Raw genomic sequence first — 25,640 nt, forward strand, 5'->3', positions numbered from 1 at the left:
ACTGTGTGAAATTCAAAGTAATGCAAAAATGAACTTGCATTGTATTGAAAAGATTTATATCGAAACTAAGAGAGTTTTGCCAATTCGCTGCCAATTAAAACTATTTACGGTGCCGAACATATAAAATTGTGCAAGTCTATTGACTTTTCACTTAATTTAACTGCATTTATGCAAAGTATATTGATAAGTTTGCAATCTTATAACAGTTTAAGTCCGCAGCTTTAATCAAAAACTCTGTAAATGACTACGAACAATTTGTTACGCTAATTTAGTTGGCAAAATTTAAGTCCTTGAAATGAAACTAAGGCAAGTGAAGTTGGCGAAATGAAGTGAAGGTTTGGACGACTCGTGTATTAACTATGTGTTGTTTTGTCCAAAATAAAAGTAATTCACCTTACCGTATATTGCTACACATAAGTGAACTCTAAAATCTGAATGTGTTGGAAAAGAGAAATCGGTAATTTTTCGTGTGTGAAATAAAATTGTATTGTAATTTTCAACTATATGAATACTAAATCAAATAAGTTTCAATTTTCAAAAAATTCAATGTGATAATATTAGAATCCAACATCAAAGAGTTAAATAAAGTTTATTTAAACGACTTTTAATTTTCCATAAATACGGCATCTGAGTTCACGTACATATATCGGTGTTTGCATGTACATATGTACTTACATAAGTATTAGGGTTAACATTCAATGGAATTATACCGTATAATTGCAAAACACGTTAATTGCATCCTCGGCACTTTGCTGCAACAAAATGGCAAAAAATGTGATATGTCGCGCCGTGAATAGTGCATTGATTATATTGATAACGAAGTTAGCTCTCCGAACGTAAATAATAATAAATATATTAACCGCAAATTTCGTTTGTTTCGCGTTTAATATGCAAAAATACAATTCTCTAATTGGTTTGTTTTAAAATTAAAAAGTGGCAGCTCTGAGATTTTCTCTGAGTAATTGGTAGTGGGAAAAGAGAAATTTTATGTTGTATTCAGTGGCGGCTTTTGAACCTGAATATTCTACTGAGCCTGAATAACTGCTCTATTCATACATTCATAAATTAATGGGAGGCGAACGTTACGTGAGTGTGTGATTGGTTCATTTGCTCTATTAAATGTAAAATAATTATCGAAAAATTATCAAATAATTAAAGTGAATAACATCTTATAAAAGTGAACTGTGTATTTGTCGTTTTAAATGAATAATCAGACTCAAGTTTGTATCCAGTAAGTTAAACTTAAACAATGAACGCGAAGAGTGGAATCGCAAACACACACATTCAGCATTAATTAAAGACGAAAAGTGAAAAATAACCACATATCGGTACATAGCTATGCGAATTAAATGTAACTTAATTGAATTTGGAATAAATTGTGGTACTCGGATTCGCAAATAATATTGAAATGTAAGATATATGTATATTAGTATACAAAATAAGAAAGTTTTCATTTGCGACACATAGAATGTATAGAGTTTAATATCTGTCGTGTATGTACATACATATATTTGTATGTATAAGTGAATATTCTGTTTTAATTTTAATGTGAGAGCCACATCTAATCGGTAAAAATTTGGGTTTGAATTATTGTTTGGAAAAAATTCTTATACAATAACTGTATACATATGTGCCGAAGTACGAAAAATTTGTGACAAAAGGGCGTCAAAAAATAAAGTGCTAGTTCAGAGAATAAAAGCTCCTATTGTCTCTCATATCGTCCTATTGAAGAGAATAAAAGTTCCGAATTTTGCAAAACAAAAAAAAAACGTAAACTTCACTAAACTATATTATTCAAAAAATTAAATGCAAATAACATATTCATATGTATGTAGTTATAAAGTGGAAATTAAATGTGTGACCGAGTATTCGCGAATTTTTATTATAATTTTATTTGATTTAATTCAGAATAATTAAAGACAATTATTTCCCAGAGGTCGATTGCTTTTATTTTACAACCTTCATTGTTACTGCGTTTTTAATTAAGTGTATCGATGATTTTCACTAAAATACATCGACAAATTAAATTTATATTTTAGTTGCCAAAAGATATTCAGATATAAAATATAGCTCAGGAAATCCTTTTGTTGTTATTATTTTCCAATTATTCAACAATACATTATCGTAATATAGTTGAACCAAAATTCAAAAAAGAAAATACGTAAAAAGCCGGTGACACTTAGATCGAAGACAGCGAGCTTAAGATATATGGACATTCTTACGTATAGTATATGATCTCCAACTCGGATAAAATTTAGTATATTGTTGGGAATAAAAATGAGATGTGTCACATTGTTACAATCAAATAAAAAAAAATAATATATTTTTCGAATAGGATATTTAACGTTCATTTTCGATAATTATATAATACGCACATAATGTAATTTTTGTTTTAGTATGTTTAAATCAAAATATTATAATTACGATGAATTTTTTCTATTTCAGATTAAAAATGAATAAATTGGTCACTGGGCCAAGGCCCAACTCAGTTAAAATTCAAGAGTTATGCAATGATTTATTGTCCGAGCTAAATCCTACCTCGAAATATTGTCAATACATTTATGTATTAGAGGGAACGTTGCATTGTGGGAACCCGCAGCAAGCAACCACCCTCACTTCGTGGACTGCATGGAATCAATGAGACGCAGTGAGGTGAACGTTAGCCACCACCCGAATAAGGTAAATTTGGACTCCAAAAGTAATTAGTTCTGATTTTTATTAACTAACGTTGTTTCAAAAAGTTGAGGTATTAAAAAATATATGATTTTTTTTTCTTTGAGAGAAATAGTTTTTCTTATACTGTGTTGCTTTTTGAACTTTTAAATTGTTGATTAAGGATATCATTTTTGAAATTAATTAGATTATCTAAATATATTTATTTCAATAAGAACAGTTTTGGAACGGAATTGTATTATCGAATTAAATGATTAATCTCACAAAAAACTTAACGGAACCATTGAAGATAATAAATTTAGAAAATCTATTTTAGTTTACAACTCACCATTTTGCAATAATTTCATAAAAACTTGTTTAATTGAACTCGTTTTGTACAAAACATCAATAGTATCTGAAAGAATTATTAGAGTTTGTAAATTGATGCAACTCTGTGCAATGTTTTCGCGTTCTTGCTTTCAAATGTCATTCTGACATGAAGAGGTAATACAAAAATAACGAGCAAAGACTCTTAACAGAGAACATCTCTGGTTTGACGGCGCAGGCAGATTGTATCGAAAGAAATACGGGAGTGAACATTATTAATTGGTTGATATAAAAATTTAATTGAATATATACATAGTGTAATTAAGAAAACTTTTTGATATGTGTATTTGTGTTAAATGCGACGTAGAAAAAAAACCGGCATTGGCCGGATTTTAAAGTGGGAAAAATTTTAAAAGCTGAAATCTATAAAAGTGAATAGAAGAAGCGTCGCAGTAGTAAAAACGAAAAGAAGTGAAAGCAGAGAAGCGTGTGTTTGCGCAGCAGAAGCAGTGATGACTAGATACTATTCAGGTATCGATACATTAAATTGAAAATTATATTCATTAGATTATTTTGCAAGTGCGAACGTTGCAATTTTTCATGAAACTTTTGCATAATGAATACTTTCATAGAAGATATCTGTTAGTAAATGATAGTTTTGTAAGTGGTTTCGGCAAGGATATTTAAAACAAAAATTTGAACAATGGGTTCGCGAGAACAAGTATATTTGCTACTTCGCTGCTTCGGTCGGCGTAACATTGGCATTCATTCGCTTTCGTGCGTTCATCTTGGGCCACTTACGTTCGGCTCGTTTGTAAATGCGAGTTTTTGTTGTTGAAATTTCTATATGCGTATTTATGTGAATAGTGTTATCGACATCCCCTTGCATCGTTGCGCCGGTTTTTGAGCGTCCCTTGGGCTTTTTTAACATTTATCGGTTGTTCGTTGCGTGCGCCTGGCACCGATGCGAGCCTTGATGTATAGAATTTATGAGTACTCGTTTATGAAAAGATTTCGACATACCATACCTAACTCTACTCGTATATATGTTTATATAAGTGTGTGTTTTACATCAGAAAGACAATGATATATATTTGCTTCAGATTTATATATAATAAAATATATAATTAATATTTACCCAATGTTACTATTTATTAGTACAATAATTCGTACATATTAATATATTCTTATATGTAAGTATTCGGATGAAACGAAAATGTTTACATGATAAATTAAAGTAAAACAAAAATACATGAGCTATTTATTAATTACATAAAAAGGAAAAAATACTAATAATAATAAAAATGTTTATGTGTTTAGTGGCACCATTACAAAATGACAGATACTTACATATTATACATTTTTACTTGGTATCGGTTATGGGGTTGTGTTGTGTATGACCCAAAAATTGGAGCCAAACTTGCTAATACACAGAATTTGATTCCTTAATGTAATATGAAAAATATGTAGTAAAATATTTACATTTTATTAATGGTTCTGTTAGTGCTAATGTCAAAAATATCAACTGAAAATAAAAGTATATATTTTCTTTATAATGGAATTTAGACTTTTTAAAATATGTAACTTAATAGAAGCGAGGAAATTAACTTTCGGAATTGTATTAGGTGGCAGCTTATAAGGTTCATTTAGGTGCCAACATACAAAACTTTTACTTTTTAACGACTATTATTTATGTATGTATCATTCCGCGCCAACAATAATAAATTTGTTTATACCTACGTTTTTCATTCATTACCTATTCATAGAGAACTGTATATTTTGTAAAAATAAATCAAACTTTTCGCAACTAACGATATCGAATTCTATTTATTTTCATTGTTTCTTTATGAGAAACCCACTCTGAGTATATATCAGATATTATTATATTTTTCAATAACTCTTGAATAGTTTTATGCAGCATATTTCTTTCCGCCAGCCAGATTGCTCTTTTTGATAATTTCAAAATTATAGTATATAAAAAACCGCAAATTCAGAAATGAAGAAAATATTGTATTAAATTATACAATATAATTTGCTTGAAAACATATTGTTTTCGCTGACGCAGCGCCATAGTGTATATAGTTTTTGTTCCAAAAATTTATATATTATATTATTGTTAGTTTAATATTTCTAATTTACAATGAAATCAATCTATCATAATTTTAAAATTATCTAAGACAATAATGATTCAATTTTCTTTTTATAAGGTGGCCAATAATAAAAGCATAGTTACGGAAAGTAATAAACACAAGTTGGTAGGAAGCACAAGTAATACTTTGGTTTCACCTGCCTCTGATTTAAATAAAAAATTGACATCGTCTTCGCACAAGCATCATTACCAAAATTATACAAAACACAACTCAAATAAAAAGGTGGCAAGTTCAAGTAAGTATAAAAAAAAGATTGAAAACAAAATTCAAAAGCATTTATTTGCTACTACCTTTATGTTATAAATAAATATAATTAGTGTATGACTTCCAATATTTTGCAATTATTTAAAAATATTCAGATACCAATAATTAATGCATTTATAATCATTAGAACATTTTGGACATTCGAAATCGCATTCAACACAATCCAGTGGCAGTGTTAGCGTGAGCAATAGAAGTAGTAGTTTCCCAAAACCATCTGGAAAAGCAGTTAACGCAAATGCAATAGCTAGGAATAGCCCTTTGGTACAAGAAGCAAATTGTCCGCCATCGTCTATTTCCAGTGAATCAAAAGATACAAATTTCGAGTACGAGGACGAATGGGATATTGGTGGAATACCTGAGTTGCTGGATGATCTAGATGCTGATATTGAAAAATCATCGACAGCACAAAATTTAACAAAAACTTACAGTTCTGGTGGTGGCATCAATGATCTTGGAATAATATCATCCAATATAAAATCGACATCAAAGTCGTCCATAGCAAATAAAGCAATTTTAAAATCAGAAAAAGGCAAATATGCAAACTTGCCATTGTCAAGGTCGTTGAATACAGCAATAACGGCAACGTCAAATGCAACTTCTACAAATTTTCCAATTAAAAGTTCCAAAAGAGTTGCAAGTCCCAACAACTACTGCATAAACCCAAGTAAACGTTTAGAAGTAGCCGTTAGTAAGAACTCTAATAGTTCCCAACCATTAAAGAATTTCGAAAGCAAGTATCAACAATCACGCGAACATATAAATTACAAAAGTCAACAATCCACCTTTGAAGAGCAAAAGGCGGATGGTGGCTATAGCAAAAAATTTGGTTCTATTGCTACTAAATCATTACAATCGTCTTCCCCATCATACCCATTATCGTCTTCTGTAACTCTACCTACACCAATTGCATGCACAAGTGAGAGTAACCAAAAGACTAATACACTAGCTGTATCGACCTTTGCTGGATTTTCGAAAGGCGGTAATCTTGTGTCGTCATATAAAAATTCCCAAACACCTAAAAATTTAGTTGGCGGTTCTTCGCTTCTCCTTTCGGCATTAAAAAACGATTCACTATCGAATTCATCAAATCATTCTACAAGCGGCATGTCATCGCAATCCAGTGGTAGCAGCAGTAATAACAGTAGTGCGGGCGGTGGATCTGGCGGTGGTCAGGGTGGAGCCCAAGGCATTGGCGGTTCCGGTAGTGGGAAATCGAACTCTAAAATGTCCATTGATCATCAAGCGACACTTGACAAGGGACTTAAAATGAAAATAAAACGTACCAAGCCGGGAACCAAAACGTCAGAAGCCAAACATGAAATTGTCAAAGCCACAGAACAACAACAACAGAACGGTTCCTTAGGTGTCAACAATTCGGGTAGCTTGGATGATAATAACAGCGTCAATACTAGTTCGCATTCCTCATCATCATCAGGTGGTGGTAGTAGCTCAAGTGGCTCATCACAAAATGCAGGTAGTGGCAGCAGCTCTGGTTCAAGTTTAACCAATATAAGCGGCAGCAATAAAAAACATCTAAGTAATATTTCCAGTAGTAATAGTAGTAGTCAAGGCAATAGCCACAACAGTATGAACAGTAATAATTCGGCCTCTGGTGGTGGTTCCACCGGTTCCGGTAGTAGCGGTCAGGGTACTCCTCAAAGCAACAAGCGTGGTAGTTCAGGTCACCGGCGGGAAAAAGCTAAAGAGAAAACCACACATTCCAATCGTTTAATAGCGGATAAAAACGCTTCCACTTCGGCTGAAAAAGATGGCCTAACCAACGCCAATGACAAAGGCATAGCATGCCATTGCAATATTGACGCCACAAACGGAGCTGCGACAAGTACTTGCACCAATCACGCGTGTTCACGCCGCTCAGAAAGTGCGAATAATTCTTCAATTACCGTTTTGTCCCAACGTATGGGCAACAATGCAGCCAATAGCAATGTTAATAGTGGTTCCGTGCCACCGGGCGTATTTACACCATCAGTGGGTTCAGCTGCTGGTGTGGTTACCGCTGCCGCAGCAACAGCGGCCACACTACTAGCAGCCACCTCGTCTGCCACCACTACTACACCACAATCAATGGGTAGTAATAGTACACCAAATGCACCCGGTCCACCGGGTAAGGATACAACAAATTGTGGCAACATTAAAATCTCCTCACACATTGCAGCGCAATTAGCTGCAGCAGCAGCTTCCACCACTTTTAGTAATAGTGCAACAAATTCGTCTGCGAACAATCTGAGCGGAAATAATGAGAGTAAGTCAAACACTTCAATTGTTCCTGTTGCGCAAGCAAAACTTATGGCTCCGGGTATGATCTCAGCGACTGTGCACCACACTATTTCAGTTCCCGCGAATTCCTCTTCCAGTACAACAACACAATCGTCCAACAATAGCGGCCCAAACAGTAGCAATGCTGGCGATGATAGCATCAAGTCACCACCCGCCAAGCGGGCAAAACATGGTGACACTTCCTCGAATGCAGCATCGAGTACTTTATCCAAAGAAATGGTTGACATTTGCATTGGTACCTCTGTGGGAACTATAACGGAGCCAGATTGTTTGGGTCCCTGCGAGCCGGGAACTTCTGTAACGCTTGAGGGCATTGTTTGGCATGAGACAGAGGGCGGTGTGCTTGTGGTGAATGTTACATGGCGCGGCAAAACTTATGTTGGCACATTACTTGATTGCACACGTCATGATTGGGCACCACCCAGGTGAGTTGTGGAGCGTTTTAGTGCGCATAAATATACATATTTCCTCTATGGTATGTTATATTAGTCAGATCGACCTAAATTTATATTTAACCAAAGTCTGTCACCCTCTACAGTTTCTTCAAATTGATTTGTGTAATTGTTTTCACTCTTACAACAAAAACAACAAGTACATATACAAAGGCACATAATACAAAATTTACTGAGACAATTGCTTTGTTATAGTATTTATCATTTGTGTCACCATGTGTGGGGGAATTCTAATTTATGCATTGTGACAACTTTCTTAAGTACCTACGTACAAATTTTATTCAATGCCGTGAAGCATAGTTAAATAAAAAAAACAGAAAATAACTGCCAAGGACACTTAACATTTTGTGATTTAGGTTATACTAGAAATAAAATTTTCAAAGCGAGAAAATGGCTAGGTTACTATTTTAATCGCCGAACAAAAATATGTCGGTAATTATATTAATATTTCAAAGACAGTATCATTGGTAAAATTACTACAGTATATTTGAACATTTATTAGAAAAGTTTAAAAACCTTTTTATTTTAAGTAAAATATTCTATAATTTTAAATTTAATTTAAATCCGATTTTTGTGTTTCTTTATGTCAATGCATACATATATAAGTTACTACAGTAAATATTTAATTAGTAAATGAAATAATTTATGTATATTGGCATGTTTGATTATAATCTTTGATTGGATCAATAAAATTTATATGTATTTTAAGCACTCATGAAACCATCTTAAATCTTTTTCAATTTGCACATAACAAATAAAAGTCTGTGATTATTATTTTTGTAAATATAACAAAACGCGTATAATCATAAAAATAATTTTAGAAATTTTTGTATGTTCAATTTATTAAAAACATAAAAAATGTATTATTAATACGTGCTGATTGATAGCAACGCTGCCTGGTTTTGTTCCTTTATCAGCTGGTGGTTGTTTACATTCTGAACATAACATAGTTTATTTAAAAGTAAAGCGATAAATAGCGTGCTTGTCACTAACTTGTGGTTTGTGGTAAAAATGCAGATTAAAGTTTTGAAATTAGCTGAAACTTTTCTGCAAGAAAAAAATAATAATTTTTAATTTGTATGATAAGTAATGCCAGTGCTACTATTTACTGGTAATGAAGTAACGGTTTGTTCCTTGATTGTTATATCCGAAAGTTATTTTTTTCGAGAAACTTTAAAGCATATTGTTATTGTTGTTGAAGTATGCTTAAACTAATTTGCAATTTCGTAAATTCTCTTAAGGCACTTACTTAGCCAGATACAAATTCCAGTTCGTTCCGATAATATAGAGCCGATAGTTTGAAAACAGTCAAATAATCCCCCTTGGTTACTGTAGTTTCCAAATAGTTAAAATTTGTAATCACAATACCATAAATATTAAGTTTGAGTAATACATAAATTTCTCAAATGGAATGTTTAATTTTCAGATTCTGTGATTCGCCAACCGAGGAATTGGATTCTCGAACACCAAAAGGTCGTGGAAAACGAGGACGAAGTGCAGCGCTCACACCAGATTTGAGTAATTTCACCGAAACAAGAAGCTCGGTAAGCACTCGCCTATAAATGAAATTTGTCACCTCTAATTGAATTTAAATATCGTTTATAGATATATTTCTCACATGCGCAGGTGCATTCGAAGTTGCGTAATGGTACAACGAAAGGTGGTCGTGGTGCATCACGTACGTCTATTAGTGCAACCAGCACATCAAATACCACAACGACAACAAGTAGCTCTTCGTCGGGTAATGGTGGTGGAGCCACACCAAGCACATCGCCAACAGCATTTTTACCTCCACGTTCTGAGAAGAGAAAATCGAAAGATGACTCACCGTCGCCCATTAACGGCGATACCGAGTGTACTGCAAATGTAGCAAACGCTAGCGGTATACCGATCTCGGCGAGTGGTGGTGGTCTTGCAACACAGCCTCAAAGTCTTGTCAATCCTGTGACTGGCCTTAATGTACAAATAAGCACGAAAAAATGTAAGACTGCCTCACCGTGCGCCATATCGCCGGTGTTACTAGAGTGCCCCGAGCAGGATTGTAGTAAAAAGTATAAGCACGCCAACGGACTGCGTTACCATCAATCTCACGCACATGGTAGCTCATGTTCAATAGACGAAGATTCTTTACAATTGCCCGATGAGCCACCTACACCAAGTTCATCACCGGTGCCCTCGGCACAAAACAACCGTGCTACAACGCCAACTCCTGCAGAAAGCTCGACATTGGCAACCGGTGCTATGGCGATAACATCACCGGTAACACCGCCAATTAATGCACCTCCAATGCCGACGGCATCCTCTACTGAAGCATCAACGCAACCAGCTGCTATATTGCCGCCATCGACGCAACCTACAGCTAGCGATGGTGTCGGGGATCCGGAACCTGTGATTGGTGCTGCCACCACGCCCACACCCGGCACACCAACTATTTCGGTTGCGTCGCTGACTGCGTCCACTCCGTTGTCGACAGCGTCATCTAGTTTATTGAGTGCATCGCTTGTCGCCGGCGGCAGTGGTGTTGGTGGTGTTCTAGCAACCTCCACCGCACAAGCCCTGATGCCACAAACACAACAGCAGCAACCACATCCTGTGGCCGGTGGCAGCATAACAACGGGCATTTCGGGGCAAGTCCTTTGTCAGCAACAACAACAGCAATCGCTTGGTATGCCAAATGCTGGCAATCCACCTGCATTGCTTTCCGAAACATCTCCGGCATCGGCACTCGCACAACAGGGTGGACGTGAGTATTTCAGTATTTCCGCAAAACAAACAATTATTATACGTTCTATTTTTTCTTTTTTGTTCACAGTAAAACCGGGTGTATTGAGATTCGGACCTCAAAACGATGCACCCAATTCGGGTGCCCCACCGTCAATATTAGCATTACAACAACAGGCAACGCAAGGAGTAAACCCGCAGCAAAGTGCTATATCGGGTCAGAGCCCTCAACGTGCACCACCACCACAGTTATCGGCGAATTCGGAAAGTGTACAACAACATCCATCGGCAATTAGTACTTATGCCAGCTCGCCGGTGTCCAGTGTACAAAATTTGCAAGGTGACATTTTTAAAGCGCCCCTTTGTGTTTATTTTTGGAGCTAATTAAATACTTTTCAATTGAAGGCATTTCATTAACCACAAAAGGCTCATCTGGCTTTGCAGCGGTGAAGCAAAAGAAATGTCGAAAGTCGCCCGGACCTGTAGAGTACGACGGTGTTGTAACAAGGGATAATGTTCAGAGTCCTGCTTACAGTGACATTTCGGATGATTCCACACCAGTGGGCGAACAGGATATTTTAGGTAACTGTATTTTTTCTAAATTTTGTGGTTACAGCTGTATAATGTAATTCTTTTATTTACCCACACAGATAAGTCACAACCTAAGCTTATGGATTTACCAAACAAAAAACCAACAGATTTGGGTTCTGTGGGCATGGGTGGTGGTGCGCCGGGTATACCACCCCTAGGCGGTTACGGCATGTATCAGTTCTATCAGCAGCAGCAATATTTGGTGCCTCCAACTGCTTCCGATCAGCAATCGTCACAGGTGGCCAATAAAGGCTTGTTGCCCTCAGCTTTGGTACAGCCAACGTTAACGCTTCCATCGTCACAGTCTCAACAGCAACAACAACAAGGTGCAATACAGTCGTCCCATTTAATGCAACAACAACAACAGCAGCAACAGTCGCATCAACAACAACAGCAATCGCCACATTTGTCCGATTACAGCAACAAAAGTAAAGATCCGCCACTAGATCTAATGACGAAATCATCGCAACAGCAGCAGCAACAACAACAGCAAGTTGTTAGTCTTCAGCAACAATTGCAGTCGCAGGACGGCAGTGGTAATCAAAAAGATAACCCTTCGGGCCAACCACCACAGTCTTCGGTAAACTTAAGTAATATCGGCCCGCCGAATAATGGCTTACCACCGGGCATGGGCTCCATGTCATCGTTGGGACCGTCAGGTGTGGGTCCGGGCGGGTTGCCAGCACCTACACCCGCCAAATCCTTATCACATTTTTACCCCTTCAAGTAAGACCTCACCTTTTATCCGCATTAAACGTAATAATGTGTTGAACAACCATTTAATTATTGCTTTATTTTCTAGTTATATGACTGCCGGTTATCCTTACAATGTAGAACCTAATTATGGACCTGTATCAATTGTATCGTCACAAGATGATCCAGTGAAATTGAGCACCCACGGTGGTTTATCTTCGTCACAGTCTCAAAGTAATGCACCTCCACATCCAAATTCCGGTGTTATCAAAGATGAACGCCTCAAAGAGAGTCCCAGTCCACATGAAATATCTAAGCAAACACCTCAACAGCAACAAGTAAGTGCATAACAACAACTTCATTGACAAACATTTTATGTACATTATACAAATGTGAAAGAGATCACATTTTCTCATCGCAAAGAAACCCTCCAGCTTAAACATTATCCATTACTATACCTCTCAAACAACTTTTATACCGAACGCTGCATTTTTGTATACAGTTATATGTTGATAGATAGAAATAAATTGAGGCCAAGGCCTATTGTGCCCTCGTCACTGTCACATAGACTCAGCACTCTGATTAATTCCAGTATGCTATTAGGGCGATTTGATGCCTATTCGGATATATAGATCCAAGAATCTTGATTCTGCGTCTACAGACTGCTGTGTAGTCTAGAATCAGGTGCTGGCTCCATGTGGCAAAAGCCACTGTTTGCACCAACACCCTTGTTAAACAGGTTCTTTTTAAGACTATATCAGTCTAATTTGCTGTTTTATGTAACCGAAAATATTTGATTATGCTCTAAATACTATTGCATAAGAAAATATAAGTCAATTGTAATACTGAATACCTCGAACGTTCTCTTTAGATATTGCAAACGGTAACAAAACGGAAGTAATAGAGTCAATAAGCAGATCAATATTGAATATTTAATTGTTTATAGGGTACTACGTTGAATTAAGTAATTGCGATTGTGAGTCGCCTATATTTAAATTCGGAAAACCCACATGCATCTCAATTGGCTTCTCAGTACCAAGTATGACTTATTGGCGTTTATGGTTTTCCAAAATAGACCCTTTTGCCTATTACGTAAAATGTATCATTGTCAGAAGTGAGTTTGCCATCAAGCTCATTTGCCTTGTTTTTTTTTATTTTTTTTTTTATCCAATTGGTTACATTACATCCAGACATTTTACAACATATTTTGTAGTTAGGGAGTTCACAAGTCGTATTATTTGTTTATCTACATAAAATGCTCTTATAAATGAGCATAGTTATAAGATGAAACGTTTGGACACAGTGTACTATTTCCCGTGCTATTTCATATTATATTTTGATCTTTTTTTTTTCTTTCCGTACTCAAAAATAGGCAATCATAAAATGTAAATAAAAAACAGCTGATCAAATAGCAGAAATAAATAGACAATTAAACATATCTTTCACGAGTTGTATTGTGTTATTTACATTTTACTTGCAAAGCAATAACAAGTTTACAACTGTTGTAATTGAATAGAAAATAGTGTAATAAATAATATGAGTAATAAAAACGTGCTCTTATGAACTCCCTAAATGTAACAAATATAATAACAACAGGAAAATATCTTGCTATAAATTATATACTTTAAGCTAAATTTATCAAAACGGTCAGGCTGCCGAATAAGTCACTAGATAACTTCAAACAGGACAGTAACTAAAATACTACTCGTCTAGTAGGTTTAGATAATAATCATTAAAAAGGCTGTTAAAAACGATTTTACTATTGATGGATGGAAATTACAAACGTATGAGATGATCCGTCAACTTGACAAGTCTAGAATGTTTTAACTGGATATGAAAGAAGTGAAATCCTTCGTATGCCCATTATTATTGCAAATATGTGATCCCCGTACGAAAGAAAATAACTAACGTTAATTAAGAGTCAAATGCACAGACACGCTATATACATATATATACCATCAGCGCGATGAGCTGAGTCGATTTAGCTATGTTCGTCTGTATATATGCAAATTAGTTCCTCAGTTTTTCAATTATCGGCCTGAATTTTGTACACGTTGTTTTCTCCCCAAGAAGCTGCACAAGGCAACGCTACATTCCAAAGAAATTGTTCCGATCGAATATAGCATATAGTTTCCATACAAACTGATCGATCAAAATAAGGATAAAGATCCTTTTATTGTTATATTATTTACAAGAAATATATTGAAAAACATACAATTTTTCTTTTAGTTGGTTTCGACGAAACACATCAAAAGCGAGCCAATGACAAAACAGGAGATAAAGCAAGAGCACAATCCGGTTCCTCAGTCTCAACAACAACAGCAACAACCGCCACAGCAGCAGCAGCAACAACAGCCGCAACAACCACACGCATTGCATCCGAAAGATTTGCAAAGCTTGGGGTCATATCCGAATATATATCAACGTCATCCAATGTCCTTGGCCGCACAGCAGCACTTGTCACGTGAAGAGGAATTGAGGAGGTAAGTTATCTGAACATTCGCATAATCTAATATTATATATATATATTTTCAATGTACCTCCGACCCTTTCAGGTACTACATACTGTCGGACGAGCAACGTCGCCAAAATGCAGTCGCAGCTCTACGAGCGCAAAATCCCTCCAATAGTGGACCGCATGGTTCGCTACAAGCACAAGTCATGGGACAGCATAAGGACGACGGTCCATCATCACAGCACCAACAGCAGATGGCAATGGCACAGCAACAGCAGCAGCAACAACAACAACAACATCAACAGTCGCAAAAGAGTAAATCACAAAGTTGCTCGAGCAATAGCGGCGGCAATTCCGGCACTGGCAAAGCAACAAATCTCACCAAGGAGAGCTCCAAGCAAAAACAACAAGAAGAAGAAGTCAAAGTTAAACAAGAGGGACAGAAACCTACAATGGAGACACAAGGACCACCGCCGCCACCGACATCACAATACTTCCTGCATCCATCATACATAGCGCCAGCGCCGTTCAGCTTCGATCCCAACCATCCCATGTATCGTAATGTCTTGATGTCAGCCGCCGGCCCTTACAACGCTGCGCCGTATCATTTGCCCATACCAAGATATCATGCGCCCGAAGATCTGTCACGCAACACCGGCACAAAGGCACTCGACGCGCTACACCACGCTGCTAGCCAGTATTACACTACTCATAAAATACACGAGCTGAGTGAGCGTGCACTAAAATCACCGACCAGCGGTGGTGGTAGTGGTGGCGGAAGTGGCGGCCCGGGTGGCGCAGTCAAAGTTAGCGTATCTAGTCCGAATGTGGGTATGCAGCAGCAGGGTGTTAGTAGCGGTGGCGTAACCGGACCGGGCAGTGGTCCGAATGCGGTACAAAATGCACCCAACAGCGGCGGTCATCTGCCACCAACAAATCAGTCGTCTGTGGGTGGTGGCATGCCATTAAATCTGCAACCGCCACCGACGGGCCTGAGTGGCCCGCCAAATAAGTCTGATGTGCTGGGCCAAAAGGTGTTGAGCGGTGGACCAGGTGGTCCGGGTAGCAATTTGGCGGGCGGACCACTAAACATGGATGCACACAAGCAACAGGGTGGTCCCAGCGGGCCGAACAGTGGCGGCGGAATTGGCGGTGCTCCTGCTGGTGGCAATAGCAACCCGGCAGATTCACGTAGTCCGCCGCCGCAACGGCATGTGCACACACACCACCACACCCACGTGGGTTTAGGTTACCCCATGTACACGGCACCCTATGGTGGTAAGTTCTATTGAAGTGACATGCCCTCGGTTATAGTATTTAATGCTTTCAATTATTGTTTTGTCGTTTAGCTGCAGTATTGGCAAGTCAGCAAGCTGCTGCCGTAGCTGTGATAAATCCTTTTCCTCCCGGACCGAACAAATGAGAAACACAGAACGAAAAGAATCCATATAACATGAAGACATAATGCATTTGTCTTGCTAGACAAATACCCGCATTTATTGGCAAACACGTTGGCTATGGTGGATTCGTGATGTTGCACTCGTCGCAGTTGCAGTTGTAAAGCAGAAAACTTAAAACAGTTATAAATCAATCAAAATTGTATAAGGTTTAACTACTAACGAGTGCGGGGTGGAGAATGTGAAACATATGGATTAATGGTTTAAAAACCAAAACAAGCGAAAATATGAGGACTAGCGTAAAGGAATACTTATGTATTTTAAGCATTTAAAGAAATTACAAAATCAATAATTTTGACATTTGTTTTCATTGTAATGAATCTGACTAATTACTTACTAACTAACAGCATATAACTAGGCAGTAATGTTTATAGCAGTACAACAGGTGCACAGCCGACAATTAGCTATAGGACGATAGAGAAATAGAGAGAGCGAGAGGTAGCAAGTGCGTGCATAAGCAAAAATGGTGCACATAAAATGGGGAAAAATTCGTTAACTAATTTGGAAAAGAGTTTTAAAAATTAATAAGTTACATTACCAACTTTAATTGTAATATGCTGCACTAAACTATTTAATTATAACGTAAAGAAAAACAAAACAAATACAAAAAAAAACACTATTATAGAAAAGTTAAAAATAAATGGTTAGATTTATTACAGATAAGGTAGTTTATAATATATATATATATATATATATATATATGCGATAAACCACTTTGACCAAGAACTTGATAATTAGAATTTAGTAAACCAACACAAATATAACTACATATATGGATATACATATATATATATATGTATATGTATATATAGCAATACATACTATATACATAACAGTAGTTTTCTAAAGCAATGCACGCGAACAATACCATTTATAGTTAAATTATTTCACATAACTTTTAGCATAAGCCAGCCGATAAGAACTGCTAGAAATAGAGCAGCAAACAGAAAACAAAACAAACAAAAATTATAATAATCAAAATACAGTTCAAGCAGTAATGAAACACACTCGCATTTGTAAAAATTATTATTTAAAACTAACAACAACAAAATATATTTAACAAAGCGACATTATTTTTAAGCACATTTTTTGAACAAAGTTATATTTAAAAAAATTACATGTAAACATTTACATTTTCTATTAGTTTTATTTTGTTGTTTCTTATTTTTTGTCGCTTTGCGCTCATTCATGTACTCAATGTGTGTGTGTGTGATGCATATGTATGCGCTGCAAGCAATAATGCAAATAACGGTTGCGCTGCAATTTTTCATTTTGGAACACACGCCCCATAAAAAAAATATATATGTATTTCAAATATAAAATCAGAAAATTCATTCAGAAATTATGTTACTTTCACTTCAGCAGAAATGTGATTGTGTCGGGTTGTGAAAAGAATTGTAAAAGCACAGCATGACAAACGAGGCACAGAGTGAGAGAGTAAAAGCTATGTGGACAACAGGGTTGTCTGTCTGTGTGTGTGTGTAGGTGTGATATCGGTCGATCTATACGTGACTTATTTTTTATTTTTTTTTTTTAGTTTATTTTTTCATAACAATTACGTTTTTGATCGACATATAACTGTATTTTAAAGCCACCTTCTTCCACTCATATGTATGCACACACACACATATTTAGTTACATTTGAACGTTTGTATATGTTTGTTAAAGGATTTTCAATGCAAATTTTCGCTTAGCGAGCGTAACGTCTTCAATTAAATGCGACCCCTCAACAAAAAGTAAAACAAAAACAAAAAAAAAAAAGAATACCACCCAAAATTATCTGACTAAAAGTACTCATAGTTGTATATTGATAATATTAAATCTTTATTACAATGACATACATATATGTATATATACAAATATATATAGTATGTATTAAACCTTTACTCGTTTTAGAGCTTATACATAGATTGATATAAGTTAGTTTGCTAATAGCCTGTATGTAAGTAAGCTTGTGTATAACTTTGCCACCCTTTTAATTTAAAGTGTTTTTTTTTCTTAATCCTTTTTGTATGTACATTAATGTTAACTGAAAAACGCTGTGTATTATAAATACTAATTAGAGATGCTACACACAATAGGGGCAAATTGAGCAAACAGGGTGGGACTATGCAAGAAAGCAAGTTAAAAAGAAACTATATTTTTTATGTAGTACGTTTTCATTGTTTGTAATATTTTATATCTTTTTAATATTTTTGTTTTGTAATAATTAAATTTTTTAATTTTGTTTTTTTTTTAATGATTTTAGTTTTTATTATGATTTTATTTATATTTTTTATAGTTTAAGTTTTTAACAATTTATTTTAGGTATTTTAATATTTTATTTTTTTTTTGTTTATAATAATTTAATTTTTGTTTTTATTATATTTAAATAATTTTTGAATTTTTATGTTAAATAGTTTTTTTATTATTTTATTTTATAATTTTGGTTAAAATAATTTATTTTGAATATTGTTTTTTTTTCTTATTTTTTAATAATTTATTTTCAAAATTGTGTTTTTTTTTAAATTTTTTAAAAATTAATTTTCAATATTTTTTTTTTTTTTTTTTTAATAATTAATTTTCGATATTGTGTTTTTTTTTATTTTTTAATAATTTATTTTCAATATTGTTTTTATTTTTTAATAATTTATTTTCAATATGGTTTTTTTTTTTAAATTTTTTTTCAAGTATTTTTTTTTATTATTTCTTTTGTTATTTCGTTTTATTTTATAAGATTTTATATATATATATTTTTTTTATCTATTGCCTAGCACCGCTTTTATCTATCATGTTAATAGTTTCTCCAAACTATATGTGTAGGATATTTTTTATTTTTCGTATATACTGTAATTGAATTTAATCATTGTAATCATTATAAGCTCTTATACCAATGCTTATAAATGTATGTAAAAATATAATTACTCGTAAGAATACATTCTACAATTCAGATATATATCTAACTCGATTTGTGTAGTGCATAAATGTTAAGATTACAAATTACTTATATACATACATGCAAGTATATACATACATCTATGTATATTGGACGTAAATTATGCGCATATGAATGTATTACCTAAATATTTGTATTAATAAGTTATTGACAAAGAAGCAAGAAGCGAGCACATTTATGTGAAGAGCCTAGGTTTAGACACTTATGTAATACCCTAAGATTCATTATACACGTTAATCCAAGCAGAAGGGCAAAGTGTGTTAGAGATGTAATGCTTAAACCGGTACAGTAATATATATAGAAGTATAGTTTTGAAAAATAAAAGCAAAAAATATTATATAAAAAACAACAAAAACAAATGAACGCAAAATCGCAAAAGATTAATGAAGTTATTTATTTAAGCAAGAAAACAAATCCACACTTCTATCACAGTTCATTGCCAAGTAAATGAATATTGATATGAAATAAGTAACACTATATATTAAAGTAAAACAAACAACAACAAAAAAATATATATATAAAAAGGAAATAAAATTTTTTTATTATAGCCAAAAAAAATGTATGTAAGTTTGTTTATATTTTTTACATGCTTATACATATGTCTATATGCAATTAAGCGAAATATTTTAAAAATGTTATATGAACATCATATGAGAATCATTAGATCATATCCTAATATCTTATCGGACGCTAAATGTCAAAATTGTATGAAGGAAGGTAAAAAAAAACGTCAAGCTAAAAAAAACTCCAAGATACTTTCTCCTCCACTGTTTAGCATTTGCAAAACTGAGGTTGAAACATTTCGGCAGTCATATTTGGCGAACATGGTAAAATAGCCGGCTCAACAACGCTTTGTCAATTTTTGGGAGTTTTTTCGATCTTAGGAGTATTAAGTTATCACAATGGACCGGTGTTCTCAGCGGTCCAATTGGGATCCTTTTTTATAAATATTAATTTTGTAAGTATATAGTATTAGTATTTATATATATATATATATTAAGTTTGTAAGTATATAGTATATGTATTTATATATATATATATATATTAAGTTATATATACATATATATTAAGTTATATATACATATATATTAAGTTATATATACATATATATTAAGTTATATATATATATATATTAAGTTAAGTAACACCCAGAAGGAAACGTTGGAGACCCTATAAAATACATATATAAATGATCAGCATTATGAGTTGAGTCGATTTACCCATATCCGTCCCTCTGTATATACGCGAACTAGGCTCTCAGTTTTTGAGATATCGATTATTATCGAAATTTTGCCCCCCTAAAACCCATATCGGACCACGATGGTACGCAAACTGAACGATCGGAATCAAGTGCTTGCATGGAAAACTTTTTTATTTGACAAGAAATCCACGAAATTTGGCATGGATTATAGTCTGAGGCAATAATGCCATCTACGATGAAATTGTTCAGATCGGATCACTATAGCATATAGCTGCCATAAAAACTGATAGATCGGAATCAATTGTACTTTTTATATTTGTGAAGGATGTTATAGCTTGGGTGCAACCTAAGTTAACGTTCTTTCTTGTTTTATCGACCTTTTAATCTAACCGAGCTCATGACAGTCGAATCTTCTAAAATGCTATGAGCGTGAATTTTTATCCGACCAAAATTATTTTGGCGACTGCTATCTACTGCTGCTGCATTATCAAAAAATAAAATTAAATAAACGTACATAAGAGAAGTTAACAAAAGTATAAAATATTAGGTCAAGTAAAAAGTTCGTTCGGTTTTTATTTAAGAGATGGCGTTATTGTCCATAATACTAGTGTTACGTGTCGCATCATGTCATACTATACGGCGCTGAAAACGTGTTTATTCGCGCTAAAAATTTGTCCTTGACAGTTTTTCTATTGATTTACTCAGTTCGTTGTGAGCGCTCGTCAAAGATGGACACCAGCAAAGAGAAAATTCGCTATATTTAAAAATTTTTCTTCGATCAAGGCGAAAAAGCAGCCAAAGCGGCTGAAAAAATTAATTCAGTTTATGGGCCCGAAACGAACGTGTAGCACAAAAGTGATTTGTTAGGTTCCGTTCCGGTAATTTCGATGTCAAAGATGCACCACGCGTCGGGAGGCCTGTCGTCGAAAATTGCGATAAAATCATGGAAATAGTGGAAACAGACCGTCACGTGAGCACTTATTTAATTGCTGAGGAAATAAAGATAAGCCAGAAAACCGTTTGGAACCATTTGCATAAGCTTGGATTCAAAAAGAAGCTCGATGTTTGGGTGCCACACGAACTAACGCAAAAAACATGATGGATAATAATAAGACAGCGATGATCTCGTATTACTATTCCACCAATTAACACCAACTTTTAACACCGCAACAAACTGTTGCAGTAAATTATCCTTGAATTGCTCTTCGCTTCTCAACGAAGTTCATGAATGTCGTCCAAAATTAGCTATTTCGGTCGAAACGATGGGTACGATTTTCAAGTCACATACCGTGCAGTGGGGACATCGTTCAGAATGGTAGGTTAAACCGTTTTGTCGGTCATCACTGATATAACACCATTTACAACCATTTATTTGTCGCAAATCCTTTACATTAATCCTATCATATATCTATTATCAAGGAAAAGTTCTCGCGCGTCGGCCCAAAAAAGTTGTAAACGTCAAACTATCATCCGATCAGTCTGGTCACTCCTTACGCGATCAACGTTTTTCGATGACAAAACCAGCATGAATTGTGGAGTTATCATAATCAAACAGGATTTGATTTTTAAATTTTCATTTTCCGATCAGAAAAATCATCCGGTACCGCCCTACTTATTGTGGCTTTAGTCTAGACCTAGTGTACATTATACGTTCAAAGTATCAGCATCAGCTGATGGAACACTGTGAGCAGTTTTTAATCGCGGAATATGCACACTAAGTTTTGACTCTGCGATTGATATTAAACCACTATTAAACTAAAATTTGCTGCTTGCAAGTTTGAAGCCTCCAATTCATCCTCTGGCAGTAACATATTTTTAACAACGAATAATGGCGTTCTAAAATTCAGTATTTCACGTTTCGGCATAAACAATATTGGTTTGTACACAAATGGAATTTTTTTAGGCGAAAAGTTGGCCGTCTGGAAGTTGGCTGCATGAAGACGAGTTTAGAAACTTGTTTTCTCTTCATTAGTCTAGCCTGGGGTTAAGACATTTTGGATGTCATACATTCATTCAAATGATTTGTGATAGGTTCAAAGCTTTTCGTCGAGTAGTGACGAAATTCTTATCCATAGTTAGGAGATTTTAATTTTAAAATGCACACATTTTTCAAGTGTCCACTGTTTTGAGCCCCATAAAATCCTGATTCAACCCTTGTATTGAGGAGTGGACAGCACCTACAGGTTGGTATTCCAAATTGTTTAATAATGTAAACTCTAATAAACTAATAACTAAATATTAATAAAAACATTCACACCTAGCGGTAAATAATAAAATTTTACACAGCCTTTTCCGGCGTGAAAAGCTTTCAAATCCTTTAGTCCTTCGAATGCATTCTGAAATTTCAAAAAATAGTTCTGAAACTAACGGCAAATAGTTCAAGTTAACCCGCTTTCATACTCTACATATGTATAAGTACAAACATATGTACATACGTGCACTCATACACACAAACGTTGATCGCACGTCAATATTTGTTATCGAAAGCTCTTTTTTTGTGATCACTATGAAATTGTAGAATTCGACAAGCAGTTGAAGAACGCGCCGGCACAACCTGTTCGACAAGCACAACTCTCAATAAGATACGGCTATAACTGGCTTCTAATGGACTTGTGAATTTAAAGCTTTTTTTTAACTTTCTAAATTTGAATATGTACATATCGCCTTCACGCTAAGCTTCAACACAACAATCTTCCCCAAGAGAGCGACATGCGCGTCATCTTACATTTTTTTATTATATTGACTTTTTTCTAAACTTGTACAGTCTTAACAACATACATATGCACATACGATCGGCGCACGTAAATGATTGGTAAAAGCACTGCTATCCAGCATTGGACCCAGTCGAGCGGTATGTGCTAAGCAGGCATATATGTGTTGTTGGGAATTTCCAATTTTTCTCTTTCAGGTTTTCGCTATTTGCTGTTATTCGTGGCGATTTTTATATCCATCAGCGTACACATTCGTATATGTGTGTATATCTTTATATGTGTGCTTATGCAAACAGTTATATAAAAATACACATAACGGCGAACCGTAAAGAAATACTTGGCAATTTTCAACCCAAGATTTCATACTAATATCTGACAAAATGGTTTAAATTCGACTTAGAATATCTAACATAGAAAATATTTAGATTCATAAGGCTAGAGAAGTACCAAAAGCTCTCTAAGAGAATTTTATATTATTTTGTCAAGCATGTTTTAACTCTTCTAAAAATAATTTACGTGGTTTTCACGTGAATAATTCAACAGGTTTTCACCAAGCAAACATTTCGCTGTATCCGATTATGAACACTGCTTGACAGGTAGCCAAAAGCCGAGGCTCCAACTGTTTTTCGATTACAAAAAGCTCGCTCAGAGACAGCAATTCCAGGACTTTGTATGCTTCAGGAAAAATATTTTACTAAAAGACACTATAAACATGGCCTGAGCTAAACTCAATCCAAAGTTCAAAATGTTATGTTTAAATAACCCCTATTTTATTAAAATTAGAAAAGAACTTTCGTTTAGGAGTGCACACCCTTTTAACATTGTAGTCATAAAGTGAAATAATAGGGAGCCATATTTCTTGATGAGGGGAATGTCGATCAATTCTTATTCAATCGACGTTCAATCAACCCGAAAACGTACTATATAACTTATTACAGTATTATATGGGTTGGAGCGAGAATTGTAGTGAAACTCATTATATATGGTAGAGCTTAACAGACTCTGTTTACTGTTTTTTGTTTTGTTGTAATCGAAAAATGTGGAATAACAGTTACAACGTTCAGAAGTTGTTGGTTTAGTCTTATCGTTTCTTCGCGCATAACAAAGCTTTTATTGATTCGTATATTAGTAACCCATATACAAGTTAAGCATGTTTTATATGCTACTCGTAAGTTCTGTCTGTATATCAGATTTTCTTAAGCAAAAATCTCGCGCTTAATCAGGAAAGCTTCTACAAGACACATCAATCCTGCTAACTAAAAACTTTGAGAACTATTTTTAATATTTGCACTTTGCTACTTCTCAACCATCTATAAGGATTCTTTACATTTTGTGATGTGTCTGATCATAACTTTGCTATTGAAGCAGCATTACCTCTTTCCAGAGTTAATCTTTTTGGTAACCCTCATATTTCTAAGGCAGCTTGGGAGATTTGAATTCAATCTGAGAAAAGATCCGTATGCTTACCAACCAAATGTCTTTTATTTTTTGTAGATCGTTAAACGGTATTTACGGTATAGAATTTTGGCCCGAACAAAGAAAGTGATCCCAGCAATTTTGGGTCTATTCATATATATTTCAAACTTTGACCAGCGGATATGCGAAAATCACAATTCCATCCTTAAGCAATTGGTCATTCAGACGCGGTCGGTTTCCTGAGATTACACAGTTTTCAAAGAAATAAGGCAGTTATGGTAAGAAAAACTTAAAATTTATATCAAATCGACAAAGCTGGTGATTACTGGGATATATTTGGGAAATGACGGTTTAAGTGCGGACGCTTTCGGTCAGGCATTCATGAGATCTCCTGTCTCAACGAACCAAGAGATTGGTAAAGCTGTTTAAACAAGATAATAAGCACAGCGCGTATTTGAGCTCTGAAGAGTGTCATAAATGCTGAAAGCATATTTAAGGTCAGTTAAAATTCAAGATCCTGTAAACTCGAAGTTTTTGGTCGTACTTTTAATAAATTTAAACGTCATTAGAAGTATTCTATGTATGTTCTGTAAGTACATATGTATGTATAATATACACATATGCTATGTATGTATGTTCGCAAGTGCATATGGTATGATTGAGCATTTCATTACCTGCCGACTTGCAACCCTTATGAAAATAACCTTTTTTCACATTTCGGTGTTTCATTTCCGCAGCAAGGATCAACGCCAAACCGCCTGCGACGCGCAAAGCTGGTGATGGGGTACTCAAATGGCGAAAGCAACTAAACAAAAACAATCAACCTTTCAATGATGCTTATGATGTAACGAAAACTGGAGATTAAACATATTTTTAGGCGTAGCAACCGACCTCAAAGCGCACTGCTTACATATCTACGTGTATGTGTGTGCACTGACAACACAAACTTCAGATCGTACCCTGAGTTAATGTGCTTATTCACTTCACCCCCAACGCCATGCGACGAACCCACCCTTTCGTGGAACGCCAGTTACCATACATACAGATGTCTGCATTGAGAGGGTGTACTGGCCACCCTACGTGACAAAAGGGACGTGATCTGGGCAGTGTGCTTGATTCGTGGTATGAGCGGACCCCTTCCGCTTCCATCCATTGCCTCATTGTCTGCGTCATCGGCAACGGTTCGCTTTTATGCTCGCTTCGTTGCCAGCTTATTCGAATTTGTGTTTGTGTGTGCGCGCATTGTTGGCAGTGCAAAACAGACGCCGCTCTACGTGTGGCATGTCTTTCGCCCCTAATAGCATGGGTTATTATTTC

The 25,640-nt window shown here is 35.2% G+C and overlaps 1 protein-coding gene across 3 annotated transcripts; it reads left to right on the forward strand.

The window, feature by feature from the left end:
• The first annotated feature begins 125 nt into the window (after positions 1-125).
• On the forward strand, positions 126-17,067 carry sbb (scribbler). Of its 3 annotated transcripts, none has more exons than XM_036377066.2 (13): positions 126-335; positions 2,446-2,679; positions 5,187-5,364; positions 5,521-8,116; positions 9,570-9,687; positions 9,749-10,886; positions 10,956-11,204; positions 11,270-11,446; positions 11,515-12,181; positions 12,258-12,486; positions 14,378-14,631; positions 14,704-15,881; positions 15,953-17,067. In XM_036377066.2, the coding sequence occupies exons 2-13, from the start codon at positions 2,629-2,631 to the stop codon at positions 16,024-16,026; spliced, it is 6,909 nt and encodes a 2,302-aa protein (XP_036232959.2). In that variant the 5' UTR covers positions 126-335; positions 2,446-2,628; the 3' UTR covers positions 16,027-17,067. The 3 variants fall into 3 exon arrangements, with proteins under 3 accessions (XP_036232959.2, XP_036232973.2, XP_036232944.2); XM_036377080.2 differs by lacking the exon at positions 126-335 and adding an exon at positions 1,181-1,410 and having other exon boundaries at positions 9,770-10,886; XM_036377051.2 differs by lacking the exon at positions 126-335 and adding an exon at positions 1,183-1,410.
• The last annotated feature ends 8,573 nt before the right edge of the window (positions 17,068-25,640 follow it).

This window comes from Bactrocera oleae, chromosome 4 (genome assembly GCF_042242935.1).
Source record: "Bactrocera oleae isolate idBacOlea1 chromosome 4, idBacOlea1, whole genome shotgun sequence".
NCBI classification, from domain to species: Eukaryota; Metazoa; Arthropoda; class Insecta; order Diptera; family Tephritidae; genus Bactrocera; species Bactrocera oleae.

Coding starts and splice junctions, on each gene's coding strand:
- sbb (XM_036377066.2), top strand. CDS start 2,629: ATGGAATCAATGAGACGCAGTGAGGTGAACGTTAGCCACCACCCGAAT. Junction 5,365..5,520: donor TAAAAAGGTGGCAAGTTCAA/GTAAGTATAAAA, acceptor TATAATCATTAG/AACATTTTGGACATTCGAAA. Junction 12,487..14,377: donor AAACACCTCAACAGCAACAA/GTAAGTGCATAA, acceptor TTTTTCTTTTAG/TTGGTTTCGACGAAACACAT.